The sequence below is a fragment of the Podarcis liolepis genome (genome assembly GCF_965112155.1).
Source record: "Podarcis liolepis genome assembly, chromosome: 16".
Classification (NCBI taxonomy): Eukaryota; Metazoa; Chordata; class Lepidosauria; order Squamata; family Lacertidae; genus Podarcis; species Podarcis liolepis.
The window spans coordinates 19,786,597-19,803,459 of NC_139567.1; the positions used below are offsets into that span (position 1 = coordinate 19,786,597).

Consider the following 16,863-nt stretch of genomic DNA (forward strand, 5'->3'; position numbering starts at 1 on the left):
GCTGAAAGGTGTCCTTGGATACCATGATACATACAGTATCCCTTGTGCATTTGCCCATGAGGGCAGATGGTTCCCCAAGCTGCAGAATGTTCCTCACCACCTATATACTTTCAGCTGCATTATGAGTAGGTGACATGAGCTCATTCCTTCAAAACTCAAGAAGTCAATAGACTTGGCTGCTGGGCAGTTCTTCAGCAGGCAAACCTATTGTAGCAAAAGCCAGGCACTGCCCAGAAAAGAAAAACGAGCCATGAGGCAGTGAACCCAGAAGACATACCTGCCCAGTGAGCTTGTTCACTACATGGAAGCGGGTACTGTGCTCAGGCTCCCAGCTGATCGCTTCCAAAAAGGATTTCCCAAGAACCTTGGCTGTGATGAACTTCCAGAGGTTCATTTTGAGTGGCTGCTCAATAAAGATCACATAGTTTTCACTCATTCCTACAAAGAGGAGACAACAAGGCTCAGGACAAACACTTCCAGCAACACTTCTAAGCCCCTGCTGCTTTGCTTTCCGCCATGGCCATACCTAACCTTCCTCCTGCTATCTTGACCCTTCCTTGCGGAAGGAGTTTCAAATTGCACCCAGTGCAACCTGGTGTGCTCCAAATGATCTTGGACTACAGATCCCATTAGCCACAGCCAGCGTGTGGCGTTGTAGTCCAAAAGCACCAGGTTGGGGAAGGTTTCAATATGTAAAGCTTTGAATAAAATATATTTAATCAGAGTATTAATTGCACTATTTCTATAGCACTTCTCACTATACCGCTTGTGATTTGTGCTAAGCAGTCTGCTAAAAAAAAAAAAAAGAATACCAAAAGTGATCAGTATATTCCTGCAGCTATTAAAAGTTTTTAATAATAGGATAACCTCCCCATTTCTTTATGGAGCTGCTTTTTGGATTAGAGGAGTGCGGTCTAGTTAAATATTGTCCAAATTAAATTCCTACAGATCCCAAGATGTGCTCCTAATGCAGCTGCACTTTTGGTAATAGGACAGTGCTCTACTGAGATAAGAGCATGGTTGCCAACCTTAAACCTTTGGCTTAAGAGCTTTATGTTTTTTTACTGGAAACAGGGCTGTTAGCACATTTACCTGGGAGCACCTTTTGCAGTGCTTAGACAAAGCTTGTTGTCCTCCAAGCTGTCTGTGTTAGGCTCTCACCCTTCTTCCTCCTCCTCCAAATGGGACATGACAGGAGGTAGAATCTGTAGAGCATGTCCTATTTTATAATTTCAGTGCTGGAGTTTGGCAGCATACGATTGGCCCTTTAGTAACCAAATCTCCAGGAAGGTCAGTAAAATTATAAGTTAAATAAGTTAAATATCCCATGGAAGATAAAAACCCAAGGGTATCCCTATCCCGATGGTGGCTAAATTGCTATTAATATCAGTGAGAACAACAGGATTCCTCAACATCTGAAACTGGAAGGACTATCTCCAGGGACCAATCCAAGATAACTGTAGCTCTAACTGGTAATCTTTATGTTACACTTTTGAATCTGTTGTGCTCTGAGATTCCGGTGCCCTTCTGTTCTTTTCAGTCTATTGGCTGTGTTAAAGTGATTTGATGAATTTCTATTCCAACCCACTGACTAGGCTTTCATGATGTCTGGGCTTTGACTCAGAGATGTTCCATCCTTGCAACATCGACTATGGGTACATCTGCTCCACTTAAAAGGAGGGCTGGCAACTCTCACCAAAGCTGTGGTAATAGGAAGGTTTCATCTTATCCTCTGGCTCAATAGAACACAGCACTTTTGCACCCTGCAGGCTAGAGTCATCGGAGCCCGACGTCTGTGGGGGGACACAGATGATGTTATAGTTGGAGCCTGGAAGAGAGAAAATGCATTTGCTATTTTTTATTATTATTAGCTGCCCATCTGACTGGGTTGCCCCAGCCATCCTGGGCAGCTCCCAGTAGTCGTAGTAGTAGTTATTATGATTATGATTATGATTTATTACTTATACCCCGCCCATCTGGCCAGGCCTCCCTAGCCACACTGGGTGGCTTCCAACAGAATATTAAAAGCACAATAAAACATCAACCATTAAAAACTTCATTACACAAGGCTGCCTTCAGATGTCTTCTAAAAGTCAGATAGTTGTTTATTTCCTTGACATCTGATGGGAGGGCGTTCCACAGGGTGGGCACCACTACCGAGAAGTCCCTCTGCCTGGTTCCCTGTAACCTCACTTCTCACAGGGAGGGAACCACCAGAAGGCCCTCAGCGCTGGACCTCAGTGTTCGGGCTGGACAATGGGGATGGAAATACTCCTTGAAGGATACAGGGCTGAGGCCATTTAGGACTTTAACGGCCAGCACCAACACTTTGAATTGTGCTCAGAACATGACCCGGCCAGCAGTCCAGCTATAGATGGAACTAGACATTGGCTCCATAATTGTTGATGTGGGGTTTTGGAATAAATGCATGACATGAATGCAAGGCATTCTGATTCATAAGCCTCCATGTTTCCAGTTGAGAATAAGGTCATGCACACTCCGTGCCACTGATTTGGATTTAATATAAGAGGGTGGAAGACGCAACCTCCAACGCATGGTTGTGAAACGATAAGCACATAAAGATTCTGGGCCAGTTCTTGTCTTATTCATGTGACAGAAGCCTCTTATTCATGTCCAAGAGCCACAGGCAGTGTTAGGAACACCAGTGATCTAACCAGAAAGTGCTTGCCAAACTCCCATGCTTTCCATGACATTACAGCAGCTTTCCTGAACAGGGGCCCTTCAGATGTTGACTACAACAGACGTGCTGGGGCTAATGGGAATTGCAGTCCAAAACACCTTGAAGGCACCATGTTGAGGAAGGCTGCATTAGAGACTGCAACCACTTCTCTCCCTGTCCCTTTTCCCTTCTGCATGACAAAGGTGTTTGCAAACGTGGCATGAAGGCTGGCAACATCAACCCGGCCACATGTGGGAATCCCTTGCAGACGACCACAGTGCCTGGAGGCAGGCAGTCAAGTCATGTATTCATAGCAGTGACCAGAGGAGAAATGACCTCTGGGAGAAGAGAGAAGCAGAGAGAAGAAATGCCATAGTGCATCTGCAGCAACACAGCCGGACGCCTTCATCTGCCCCAGCTGCAACAAAACATGTCTCTCCTATATCGGTCTCTACAGCCACAGCAGGCGCTGCAACCATCCAACAGCTTGACCTCATTCCCAAAGGCACACTTCTCCATTGGCTCCCAACAGAGACGGATGCCAACCATGTATTTTTACATTGTAATCCTGAGGAGCCAGCAAGGACTGTTGTTGTTTTTATGGATTTGTAAACTGCCCTGGGAGCAGTTCTGGCTGAAGAACAGAGTAGAAATGCTTTGGATAAATAAGTTATTTTGAATAAAAGCAGAAGAGAAGAGAAAATATAATGATCACCTTCCCTGACCACCCCCACCAGTCTTCAGCAAATCAAAAGCCCCTTGCCTTTGTCTGCTACCAGATGCACTGGAAAAGGTATTGTTCTCTGACAGTTCCAAACAGAAATCGATTAGTTAGTTGGCAGTGCAGCCCAACAGAGTGACCAGGCAAACATATAAAGAGCAAGCTGCATCTGCTGCAATCTCTGCATATAAAACCTTTGTTTATGAAGTGTCTGTCTTGGCAAAAGTAATGCCTGAACAATAATGCAGCAGACATCTGATCCCCCCAAACTGGTGCTCTGAACAAAAGTGAAATATGAGTTGCAGGAAAGAATGCAAAACTAGTTCTGCAGACTTCTACATTGTTTTCCAAGTCTGCCCCAAATGTTTTATTATATAATGACAGGAGCCTGGCACCTTTCCCTGCTATTCACATGTCCTGACACAGAAGCAAACAGAAGCAAGTGAACAGAGCAACAACACTGAAAGTTCAGCAAATTCACAAAATTGCTGGGAGTAATTGGAGCAAGTTGGCTGCCTAAACTTCAACAACGCAGGGTGCTAGAAATTTCTTTCTGGGCTCTCCTCCTGCAGCACTTCTCTTCATTGCAAGCTCGATATTGCCAGTTACAATAAATACTCCAAATCTTTCAGTTTAGTGCATTCTCTCTGCACTTCGTACTTCACCATCGCTGCCCCGAGAACAGCGACAAGTAGGCTGCAATCGCCACTGAAGCCAATAGAAATATGCTTTGCACCATTTCATTTCAATGCACACAGCCATATACAGTGCAGAATCAGTTACAGGACTGGAAAAATCAACAGATAAATTCCTGTCAGCTAGTTGTCAAGCTGTTTTGTGTGTTTTAATCAGAGCTGTGAGAAAGTGGAGTGAGGAATCTTTCATCAAAGTAAGATTATAAGGAGAGGGGATCTGCCAGTGTTTGCCTTGAATGCTGCTATTGCCTGTTTCTTAGCAGCCCTTATCCAAGAGTCACAAGTGTGATATATTTTTCATCAGGGGAGCTAACGTCTTTCTGAAGATGAGCAAATATTTTGATGCACAAAGGACAATATTGCTGTGATTATGTGCGTCAGAAAAATAAATTAATGATGTTGCCATGAGGGCAGGGTGGTCTTTACATGTTATGTTTTTATAAACATGTACACCCCCCCCCAAAAAAAAAGAGTAGCTACTGTTGCAGAAAAAAACATAATTAATGTGGAAGAAGGCTTTTCCTGAATCGTGGAACAGTCATTTTAGGGGATATTAATTATGGGATATCTGTAAAATGTGCTTTATTCTTTTTTTAGAGTTTGTTTTGTTGTACACTGCTTTGATGGCCTCAGGTTATAAAGTGGTTTATAAATCTGTAAAGAAAATATACCAGAGGCAGTGCATGCAATCCAGGGATTCTATTGCTCTGTCTCTAACTTGTGGAACAAGCTTCTGGTATCTTTGGAAGTTGCAGGAGAAGCTCTCCCACAGACCACAGTGACCTACTGGGTATATATAAGAAATAAGGCAGCCTCTCATATAATCTGGTCCTGAGCTGTATAGGGCTTTATATATTAGTACCAACACTTTGAACCTGGTCCAGTAGTGAATGGAGCTCCGCATCCAGTCCATACCCTAGCATAGAAACATCACAATCTCATGCACAATGTCGTGATTCTCCTAGAAGTCAGACAAGTCAGCCTCTTCTGAGCCATACAATCTCACCATGTTTTCCATACGAGTTGCCCATGTTATACGCTGTCCCGTCTGGGTCATAGTGTGGGTGGGCAGTTGCTCCATTCACTGCAATGTACTTTGTCCAATCCACCTGCAAATGCAAATATATATACATATTTTTTTCCCTTTCAGGGTCTAGGTGGAAGCGATTCATTTATAAATATTTCTCCAGCCCTGGTATAAGCTAGACAACATGGATCTCTGCCTTTGCAACTAGTTGTGAATGGCACTCATTGGCTACCTCTGCTAATCAGATTTCAGTAAACAGACCCTTTTGACTTCTTCGCAGATGCATTTGTCAGAGTGCGCATGCTACAGTCTCATACACACATGCAGAAGATTGGGGTGCGAAAGGGTTGGTAATCTGCTGGGTTAGAGAATGGACTCTACCATTTCAAGGGGGGTTTCATTTCTGGATGGTCCTTTTTCTTCTTCTTCAAAATAGCCATGCCAATAGAAAACTTGAACAGTGTGGGGTGGGGATTGTGCTAGAAACTGTCTTTGCTAACCTGGTACTCTCCAGATGTTTTGGACCCCCATGCGATGAGAGCTGCAGTACAAATGACCTGAGGGGAAATGGCTAAACTAGAAGGTTTCTACCTGCAGGGTTAGCTTTCTACTTTCATTGAGTTTGGAGGAAAACATTCAAAAATGGGATCTCTCACCTGCAGACTGAAGCAGTAGAGGCCATTCTACCACTCCAGGTCTCATGTTATTCCCATCTCTGCCACATCTGCAGACCAGACCAGGTCTGAGTCTCAAAACAGCAAGTCTCATCCAAAGTGGCCTACCCTTCAATACGGCTTATTTACAGAGACTTAACCAACACCTGGGACGTGGGTGGCGCTGTGGGTTAAACCACAGAGCCTAGGGCTTGCCGATCAGAAGGTCAGCGGTTCGAATCCCCGCCACGGGGTGAGCTCCAGTTGCTCGGTCCCTGCTCCTGCCAACCTAGCAGTTCAAAAGCACGTCAAAGTGCAAGTAAATAGGTACCGCTCGGGCGGGAAGGTAAACGGCATTTCCGTGCGCAGCTCTGGTTCGCCAGAAGCGGCTTAGTCATGCTGGCCACATGACCCGGAAGCTGTACGCCGGCTCCCTCGGCCAATAAAGCGAGATGAGCACCGTAACCCCAGAGTCGGTCACGACCGGACCTAATGGTCAGGGGTCCCTTTACCTTTTAACTAACACCTATGAACCTTTAACCTCACCCTGCAAGTGCTGTGATCCAGCTTCCTCCTCCTGTGACCTTAACACCACAGTCCCACTCTATTCCTTCACCTTCTAAGAGCATCAGGTAGCCGTCCTGGATTCCTGGGAGACCCCAGAGAACCACTCTCAGTCAGACTGAACCATACTGGGCTTGATAGACAAACAGTCTGACCTGATTCAGGTTCCTTTACCTTCTCCTTTGTTTCAAGGGTTTCCGGATTGACCTTACGCATTAAGTTGGTTTCTGTGCTGACGTAATAGTCGCCTTTGTAGACCACGTAGTTCACATTGCAGTTGTCCGTCATTTCTGGAACAAAAACCCGAGGTTGGTTTGTGGGTGTGCTACAAAACACTTGGGATCATTGGAGTTGCATGGATGCTTTTAAACCGATATTGAGTGCCAGAAACTAACAGTAGCAGCAGCAGAGAAAACATGTTCTTCTCTTTATTTTCAACTTTCTTGGGCACATGAAACTAACCACAATTACTTTGCATTTCTGCTTAACCCTCAAGAAAGAAGGGCTTTTTCACTGGACAGGTTTAATTCAAATCCATCAAACCTCCTGTGGGGAAGGTTCTCAGGCAGGGTGGAAGGAGAAAGAACTTGCCCAGGTGAAGACCACCTGGTGGAAACCCTTACACATATGGTTCCTGATTGCATACTGTCAGGGGCTGCCTCAGGTCTCAGCTCACAAAAGACCAACGCCAAGCTCTTCTTATATACAAGGACGTTTATTGCAGTTCATTATTGGTTCCACAACCGAGGCGTGCAGCCCCGCGTCTCTTAGCCTTAGACGTTTGAAGTCCCCTCTGAATCGGTCCCGCCTCTACACCAGCTTAAGAGGCTTGTGCTAGTCCACCTCTTCCTGTCCTTCCTTTTCCGCAGGGTCTTTCTGCCCCCCTGGGTTCCTTCCCTCCTGCTTTCCCCTGACGCGGATTTCTCAGATGCCTGCTCCCCCCTCCTTCGTGCTTTGGGACCAGGCTCCTCCTCCGGGCTCTCTGCATTTCCGCGCGCCTCCACATTTGAACTTGGCGCACGTTCGCTACCCCTGACCTTCCTCTTGACACTTACACTACTCCCTGTACTACTCTCCGCCCCTTCCGGCAGGACGTCCTGCCCCGATCTCCTTCCCCTGTCTCCTTCCTGCTCTGCTCCGTGTGTCACACTGGGAACTCCACCCTCTTCACTCCGTTCCTGCTGGGAAGCCGGCCCCGATCTCCCACTCCCACTCGGGGTTTCCCTGCTGCTTCCCTGCTCCTGGCAAGTCCCCCCTGTGACCCCCCCTTGGCCTGACCAGGGGCGCCCCCTTCTGGGAATCCTCCGATTCACTTGAGAGACTCATGGAAGACCTCAAGTCATTGTCATCCTCTTCCTCACTGTCCTGGGATTCTTCCCCATTGCTCTCCGTCTCCCCCTTCACCTGTGCCTCTGTCCCTGAACCCCTGACACATACTATATCCTGATCTCCGTCAGCAATTTCTAGATCAACTCTGCATCCCCAAACAGAAACCAGAGTTGGATGTCATACATTTTCTCTTACTGGGGAATGATCAGGAGCTCACCAAGTTAGTGGCTAAATATCTCTATTTGGGGTTTTTTGTCGTCGAAATACACTGCAGACGCCCGATCTCCCTGGAGACCTAGAGATGTGACGATAGACTGCTCTGCCTCCTTTCTATTAGCAAATGTTTTGTGCCACTGGGGAAGTGGTAATTCTGTATTGATTTTTTTTTGGATGTTTGGATGTGATGCCAATAAAAGGTTTGATGATGGTGGTGGTGGCTTTTAAACCAGTGGTTTTCAACCAGTGTGCCGTGGCACCCTGGGGTGCCTTGAATGATGGTCAGGGGTGCCGTGGGCAACACTGGCCTCTGTCCCTCTTTCCTTCCCTCCCTCCTGTGATGCCCTCTTGCGTCTCTGCCTCCCAAAGGCTTGCACAGCTGTTTATTGCATCAGCCCTGGCTATAAGCTCTGCAGGTGAATGGTGCCTCTGGGAGCAGTTGCAGAGAGGACTCCCAAGCAGAGGGGAGAGGCAAGGAGGCTGAGGGAACACTCCACAAGGGATGTTTGAGACTGTCAGCTCTGCAGGCAAGGGGTGACATAAGTGGGCTCCTGAGCCCCACAGGGGTGCCACAGAAAGAACGTAGTTGGTCAAAGGAGCAGTGGACTCAAAAAGGTTGATGTACAAATGTGCTGGAAATGTAAAAAAAATGAGGGTGCTTTTTAATCATATGTGGTGGTATGTGAGATGACAAAAGACTTCTGGGAAATTATATATAATGAACTGGGGGGGGGTGTTGAAAATATGTTTCCTAAGAAACCAGAAGCTTTTCTTTTAGGTATTGTAGGACCAGAGATCCTGAAGGACCGGACGAAACTGTTTATTTACGTGAGCACAGCTTCACAGACTCTCTTAGCTCAGAAATGGAAAGATGGTACACCTCCGACCAAAGAAGAGTGGCAAACAAAATTGATGAACTATTCTGAGATGAAAAAAAACTTACAGGAAGAATTAGAAACCAGGAAGAGGGAGTCTTTAATAAAAAACGGGGAAAGTTTATAATTTATTTGAAAAGCTATTGTAAACAACTACATACATTGGTAGGACTGACAGGAAACTTGTAGTAAAAAGTTAAACTATGGATTGGCAAAGGATTTCTAAGAATAGAGTTATGATAGAGATGCAGAGATGCAGATCTGAAATGAGCGTGGGGAGGGAAGTCAGAAGGGACTATATGTTTATGTTTTTAATTCATTTGTTTATGTAAAATAGAAAATGAAAAAATAAAATTTATATATATATATAAAAAGAAAACCTCTGTTTTCCTTGTCAAAATTGTTTGTGCCTCCAGGAGTCACAGATGAAAGTGGGGGACGGTGGGGACACAAACAAGTGGTGGCAACCTGCCTTACTGTGGCAAGTGGCCTAAAAAAGAGAATCACTTTGGCTGTTTTTGATATGAGCCAGTGAAATGGTCCCTTCCTCTTGGCTCATTCTCTTGGATTACTGTCAACACTGTGAAAGGTGAGCTCATTGCAACTGAATGAAATACACTGCGGAGTCTCAGTTGAACTGATTCAGAGGAACCTGAGACATCCCTTTTACATGAATTGTCAGGCAGCTATAGAGATCCTACGGAGGGCTGGAAGTAAAAAAAAGGCACCAAAGATTCTAAGATAAGGTTACCAGATGTCCCCATACAAAATCCATGGAAGTTGAAAAGTGTCCCCGGATTCATTGAAAAACATCTGGTAACCTTATTCTAAGAGGTGTCTCCTCTTGGCATTCTTAGTGCTAAAGAAAGGATTTTAGCAATGTTTGAGAAAGACTGAGCAAGGCTGTGAAAGTTGGAACAGGAACTGTGGGAGCTTGGGAAGGAAACAGAAACCAATTACATGCAAATGAGATGAAGAAAGGTGCTTATCTTAATCTCCAGGTGGGAGGGTGGAGCAACAGAAAGCTTTTTATGTGGTGGGATCAAAAAAGGTAAAAGATGTATCAAAGCAGTTTGGAAAAGTGTTAAAATATATTCTTAGAATCATAGAATCATAGAATCATAGAGTTGGAAGAGACCACAAGGGCCATCGAGTCCAACCCCCTGCCAAGCTTATTCTGCTTGCTTATTCTGTAAGGTTAGTCTGTGTTGCATTGCAAGGCTTAATAAACTTTTATGACACTTACTTGGCACTTCAAACCTTGACATGAAGCGCTCAAAAATGGACTTGCAAGGGTCAGGCATAGCTAAGGTTCCAAACTCAGATACCATGATCCGGTTGTTCCGGCTGTTAGTCATGTAGGAATCGCTCCTTAGGAACTTGCTGCTGTACTTCACAACTCCATCATCAATGTCAAACTGGTGCATCAGAGACATGCCATCAAACCAGTGGTTATACCTTCCATTGGAGAAGAGAAATCTAATCAGCGCGGGGGCGGGGGGAATAGGAGTACAGGGTGCTGATTTCACCTATTTCCCTTTTCAGCTCCTGCCAACTTTAGGCATCCAAGGCAGAGGGCCTTCTTGGTATTGGTGCCCACCCTGTGGAATGCCCTCCCACCAGATGTCAAGGAAATAAACAACTATCTGACTTTTAGAAGACATCTGAAGGCAGCCCTGTTTAAGGAAGTTTTTAGTGTTTGATGCTTTATTGTGTTTTTCATATTCTGTTGGAAGCCACCCAGCTTGGCTAGGGAGGCCTGGCCAGATGGGTGGGGTATAAGTAATAAATTTTTATTATTATTATTACTCCTACTCCTACTACCTACTTAGATCCTCACTGATGAGAAAATGTGCACATGCAGTTCTGCCCATGTAAAATGCACATATATACCAAAGTAAGAGCAACAAGATCAGGTACAAGCTGATTTGGGGGGGGGGGGTTGATGAGGGCACACAGGTGTGTTATTTCATCTTTTCCTTCTCAGCCAGGTAATAAAGGGAGGGGAAAACACATCTCCCAAACTTGGGGAAACACTTGTTTGATTGAATTTATGTAAACTTCACACAGAGTGGGGAGGAAGTTCAAAACCGATGAATGCAAATCTCAAAGGACTGAAACGTTTTTCTTAAAAACTTCCTTTTAGATGAGGGAAACAAGAAATGTTTATTAATAAAGAATCTATCTCCAGGATACTGACTTGCCTGTTAATCCTGCCACCGCTAGGGAGATGGGGGTGGCCAGAATTCTCGAATCCCTAAGAACAAACCTTGCCAGCTGTGAGCAACATGGTTCTTGTATTTTCTTTCTGGAGGCACAATTGACCGAACAACCTACATATGAAAGAGCATATCCCTGTGTGGCTTGTAACTTTTCTGGGTGGCTTCTACAGCCTGATCCATAAAGATATGCAGATTTTTTTATCTCTGAGGTTTAGAATCCCTTGCAGGGCACAGCCACAGCAAACCAAGCAGGCCTTACTTGTCTTTTCCAAACTCAAACTTCCCTGGGCCAACTCTCAGCAGCTTGCCCTTCAGCCAGGTGGGGACATGCCCCTCGATCTTCGTAGGAATAGCTTGAGATGTCTCTTCTACGCTGCAGAAAAATGGCGAGATGCATTCCAAGCCCTTCCGGTTGCTGAAGGAGACCTGCTGCTGTTTCTGGGTCAATAGGAGACTTGGTACCACTGAGGAGACAAAAGCAAGAAATTAGCAGACGAAAAAGGAATACGGGCACCCACCAACTTACCTGGAGGTTACATTACGGGCTTCCGTGCGCATAAGTGAAATCGTGTAGGCTGCAGCCTATGCAGTCACAAGAGCATGTGATGTACTGTAATACTTGGGTAAAGCCATACATTTTCTCAGAAACTAAACAATGAGTCCTGGCAGGAGTGGCACACAGTCTCAATGGAGACCACCACCAGTGTCAAAGACATGGGGGCAGGCTTCTTCTTCACCAAAGGGAGTGCCCAAATCTAGCACTATTCACCCCCCCCCCCCAGCAATGAACTTCCATGGGGAAAATAAACTCATACCCTCAGAGACATTACTGGGATGTCAGGCTCTCAATTTTCTGACCACAGCTCCCCCATATTTCTGTTCCAAGGTTTTGATTAATATTCTATTTGATTTTTTATTGCATGTCGATAATAGGCATTTATTTATTTTTTGCTTGTGTTTACGACAGTAGTTTGTGTAAACCACTTAGAGATTTTCTTACATTAAGCAAAACCAACAAATTTGCCCAATAAAAACCTTCCTAAAAAAGCAGAGGGAGGACCTTCCAGGGGGGGAAATAAAACTCGCAGAACACACAGCTACACACCAGCCTAGGCAAATTAAATAAGGGATATGCTTTATAGCAGCTATCAACCACCATGTACCGATTGACATGCTTGTCTTAAGTGTAATACTTAAGAATAATCATATTTTCACTTGCGGTCTAATTGAGCCTTCAGCAGGGATCAGCATTCTAAAACCCCTTCTTATATCTTTAAGGTTCAAGAAGCTTGAAAGGGGAAATCCACCTGCAGGGTTAAAGCAATTATCCCTTTGGTGGTTAAGCTCTGGTAAAATACATTCAAAGCAGAAAATCTGATGCTATGTGTAATAATTATGTAGTGAGGTAGAACACGTAGCTTGCAATATATCCCTTTCAAGAAAGGGAACAACATTACCTTCTTGGCAGCTTTATGAAGGTCACATGCCCGAGATGGGTGGAGATAGGTATATTTTACCCTTGTAACACAGGCAGGTTTTGGCAAACACTCTCACACACTGTTGGCGCATGGCATGTGCCAAACATGTGCAGCTCCCCAAGCGTGTAGGTTCATGGCAGTGCAGTTTTGTGCTGGAAGAAATTCATTCGGACTCCAACACCTAAACCGGTTCAGTCCTTTACTGACAGGTCCAAAGCATTAAGGCAGTTTCCCAAAGATATATATCTTTGTTATTAGCAAACCAAGGTACTGAGGGAACATTGGAATAAAGAATTAGAGATCTCAGTTTCGACCAAACAGTGGAAAACTGTTTTAACTGCTACAACAAGGGTGTCTCTGGACCTTAAATTGAGGCTATTACAACATCAACAAAAATTTAGAGTATACTGGACCCCATTACGTTTGTTTTTTTAAAAGGGCTATCTAAAGTATCTAAGGGACGCAGGTGGGTTAAACCGCAGGTGGGTTAAACCGCAGAGCCTAGGGCTTGCCAATCAGAATGTCGGCGGTTCGAATCCCCGCGATAGGGTGAGCTCCCGTTGCTCGGTCCCTGCTCCTGCCAACCTAGCAGTTCAAAAGCACGTCAAAGTGCAAGTAGATAAATAGGTACCGCTCCAGCGGGAAGGTAAACGGCATTTCCGTGCATTGCTCTGGTTTGCCAGAAGCAGCTTAGTCATGCTGGCCACATGACGCTGTACGCTGGCTCCCTCGGCCAATAAAGCGAGATGAGCACCGCAACCCCAGAGTCAGCCACGACTGGACCTAATAGTCAGGGGTCCCTTTACCTTTAAGGTATCTAACTGTTGGAGATACCATAGGGATAACGCTTCTCTAAAACATATGTTTTTTCGTTATCCTATATTGAAAGAGTTTTGGCAGGAGGTAACTGAAACTATCAACAGAACTATACGGAACAACCTTAGATTTACAGAACAAAATATCCTTTTGAATTATATACTCACCACATGGAACCTTACAAACATGCCCTTACCAAACAGCAAAAAGACTGATACTGATGAATTGGAAAAATAAAAATGCGGCTCCCTTCTATGATTGGACTGAAGACTTATTCAAACTTGCAACATATGAAAGTTGTTTTTGTTTTGTTTTTAAAGGCAGTTTCACTATATACAGGCTTCTGCTAGATCCCTAGTAGAAGGTGCAGGCTTCAAATGCAAAGCAAGTCCAATTCACAGCACACATACAGCACAGAGTTCAGTGTCAATCTGGCAGAGTTTCCTTGCAGCGAAGCAAAGAAGTAATGTACAGCCCCCTCTTAATATACCCAAGAATGATCACACCCTTGGCTGGTTGCCAGGTCAGTGACCATCAAACACTAATCGCATGACCTGAAGGTGCAAGATAAGGGAGGCCCGTGCACCAGCTTTTCCTTAACATCAATTAAAGGAACCTCAACACCCCTTCTTAATTCTGTTTAGGAAAAAATATGTATCAGAGCATGTTATTATGCCAATAGATCAGCAATGTTCTGGCTCGACTCACAATATACAAGTTTCATTAATCCATGTTCCACATTGTCCCTGACATGTCTATATTTTATGTCCATGTGTTTTGTCCTAAGCTTGAATTTTTAAAAAAAAATATTTTTTATTAACAGGCCAATCACATCACATTAATTCCAAATCACAATAATTCCAAATTACACAGCCAAATTTTTAAAAATTTTGTTGGGGGTACCCATGCTTCGAGCTCCAAAAGGGAATCCGATCATCTCTCTTGTTGCTGCTTTCATTACACAGTTCTGTCAAAATAATATTCACAGTTCTGTTCAATCTTCTCTTTGTTGTTTTCCTCATCTTCTTCTTGTTGTTATCATATATTCTTTTCTTCATGATCTCTGATAATCTCCACAAGCGGGTTGAAAAAAAGTTTTTCTCCCCCCCCTCCTTTTCAGTCTCGCTCCAAAATACCGATCCTTTGATGAGTCTTCTTCTTGATTTATTCTTCTTCTTGATTTATTGTTAAGTCCAGCCCGTCGCTCCACCTCTCAGAGATCCCTTTAGTTAGCAGTCTTTACTCCCGATCTTCGCTCGAAGTATGTGCGTTTGCTTCTGTCCTGATTGTTTATATAGAGCTCCCACAACTAGCTGCGCAGATCAGAGACAGCGTCCAGGAGAGCCGACCCACACGAGGGCTTTTGTGCCTAGTGCCCTCACCCCCTTTCGAATCTGGGGGTGTATTATGGGCACAGCAGGCAAGGCAGTGTCCCCCATCCGCTTGGGGTAACGAGGGAGGCTACATACTCCCATAACAGCCTCTTAATTACCTCGTGTGAGCCGGAGAGATGGTATTGTCGGCCATCTTCCGATGCGCCCCCTAGCGGCCCCCTGTCCTAAGCTTGAATTGTTCAGGCTCTGCCATGGATATGCAGGCCTGATGGTCCTCATAAACTGTCACAGGTAGCTTGGATTCTACATTCATGTCCGTAAGAATCTGCACAAAATAGGGAAGCTGATTGTTCAATTCAAACAGAGCAGCCTATTCCGCTTCAGGTGTAGACACAGATACCAACCCGTTTCCAGCATTTCCAACCCACTAGAGACCGTCCAAATTGTTGGGAGTCATTCTGCACAGAAGCAGTAAAGATGTTTGTACCTTTAAGAACAGTTTCTGTAAGCTCTGGGCTGATTGGTTACAGCTGGGCAAGACTACAAAAGGAGAAAAGCTACAGTTTGAACTCTGCCTGCAGGAAAAACACCCACAAGCTTTGTTGTTTTGTAATAAAACCTTTATTTGATTTGGTTTTACACCGGTCTCGTGGTGTCACAGTCTCTGTCATCTGCCACCAGTGACAAACCCCCTCTGACAGTGGACCTTCTTGTCTGTACAGTTAAGAACTTAATTCGTTCTGGGGGTCTGTTCTTAACCTGAAACTGTTCTTAACCTGAAGCACCACTTTAGCTAATGGGGCCTCCCACTGCTGCTGCGCCGCCGGAGCCCGATTTCTGTTCCCATCCTGAAGCAAAGTTCTTAACCTGAAGCACTATTTCTGGGTTAGCGGAGTCTGTAACCTGAAGCGTATGTAACCTGAGGTACCACTGTACATCATTTCCAAAGAGGATGACAGTTTTAAACAGTAGTCCTATGTTGCTTTTAAATAGTGAAACACTCTTTTAACTGCTTGCCAAGCTGCTGTGGTTAGCTTTGAAACTAACCTGCTAAGAACACCCACAGCATTGTTAACATCTGGTCTGGACCACTGTGAAATGTACAACAAACTGCCAATGTCAGAGTGGTATAGCTCCTGGTTTTCAAACATCACATTACTCTGCTTTTTAAAAGTCTGTCACCACAGGAGTTTGAACGCCTTTACAATTCTGCATATGGGACGCGGGTGGTGCTGTGGGTTAAACCACAGAGCCTAGGACTTGCCGATCAGAAGGTCAGCAGTTCAAATCCCCGTGACGGGGTGAGCTCCCATTGCTCGGTCCCTGCTCCTGCCAACCTAGCAGTTCGAAAGCACGTCAAAGTGCAAGTAGATAAATAGGTACCGCTCCGGCAGGAAGGTAAACGGCGTTTCCGTGCGCTGCTCTGGTTTCACCAGAATTGGCTTAGTCATGCTGGCCACATGACCCGGAAGCTGTACGCCGGCTCCTTCGGCCAGTAAAGCGAGATGAGTGCCGCAACCCCAGAGTCGGTCACGACTGGACCTAATGGTCAGGGGTCCCTTTACCTTTACAATTCTGCATACCAAAACATTCTAACAGTTGTGTAAATTTCTTTTTCTGGCTTAGTAGAAAAACTCCCCTCACTTATTCTCTGTACTTCAACTCCCAGGTACCTCTTTATAGCTCCTAAATCTTTGAGCTGGAACTCTTGCCCCAACTTGCTGGGCAAACTCCGGAATTTAGTTGTTTGTTTTCCCAACACACGTTAACTCATCAACAAACACTAGAAAAACATACAATCATCTCCTGTCCCCTTACAATATAGACAGGAATCAGCCCAGCTCTTTTGAAATCCTAGAACACTTAGCGCTTCATGCAAGCACATTTTCCAATTTCTGGCTGATTGGCAAAGTCCATAGATCACCATGTAATGTCTGTATACAGCTTTAGGATTCTGCTCAAATCCTGGAGCTTGCTGCATATAAACCACCTCTTTTAACCCTGCATTTAAATATGCTATCGCAATGTCAAAGTGACTAACTTCAAGATCATGTATTGCTGTGAGGGTTAAAAGAATTCTCATACTTTCACTTCTGGCTGTCAGAACGAAAGTCTCATCATAATTTAACCCCCTTCTCTGCATGAATCCTTTCACAACAAACCTTTCTTTAAACTTCACTTTACCAGATGCTATGGTTTTACTTTTATAGACCCAATGGCACCCCACAGATTTCTCCTGTTCTGGCACATCAA

At 44.8% G+C, this 16,863-nt stretch overlaps 1 protein-coding gene and 1 long non-coding RNA gene across 4 annotated transcripts in view; one reads left to right on the forward strand and one right to left on the reverse strand.

Moving 5' to 3' along the window:
• BCO2 (beta-carotene oxygenase 2) overlaps positions 1 to 16,863 on the reverse strand; it is a 71,680-nt gene that overhangs the window by 4,239 nt on the left and 50,578 nt on the right. For all 3 annotated transcript variants that reach the window (XM_083481052.1, XM_083481051.1, XM_083481050.1), the window contains 6 exons: positions 11,242 to 11,446; positions 10,007 to 10,218; positions 6,515 to 6,630; positions 5,103 to 5,205; positions 1,697 to 1,828; positions 278 to 438 (listed from right to left, as the gene is read on the reverse strand). In XM_083481052.1, the coding sequence (XP_083337178.1) occupies positions 278 to 438; positions 1,697 to 1,828; positions 5,103 to 5,205; positions 6,515 to 6,630; positions 10,007 to 10,218; positions 11,242 to 11,446 (929 nt within the window). The remainder of the gene's footprint in view (positions 1 to 277; positions 439 to 1,696; positions 1,829 to 5,102; positions 5,206 to 6,514; positions 6,631 to 10,006; positions 10,219 to 11,241; positions 11,447 to 16,863) is intronic.
• LOC310696110 lies at positions 11,457 to 13,413 on the forward strand. The gene is made up of 3 exons (XR_014520433.1): positions 11,457 to 12,710; positions 12,753 to 12,909; positions 13,274 to 13,413. It is a non-coding gene; the product is annotated as an uncharacterized lncRNA (long non-coding RNA).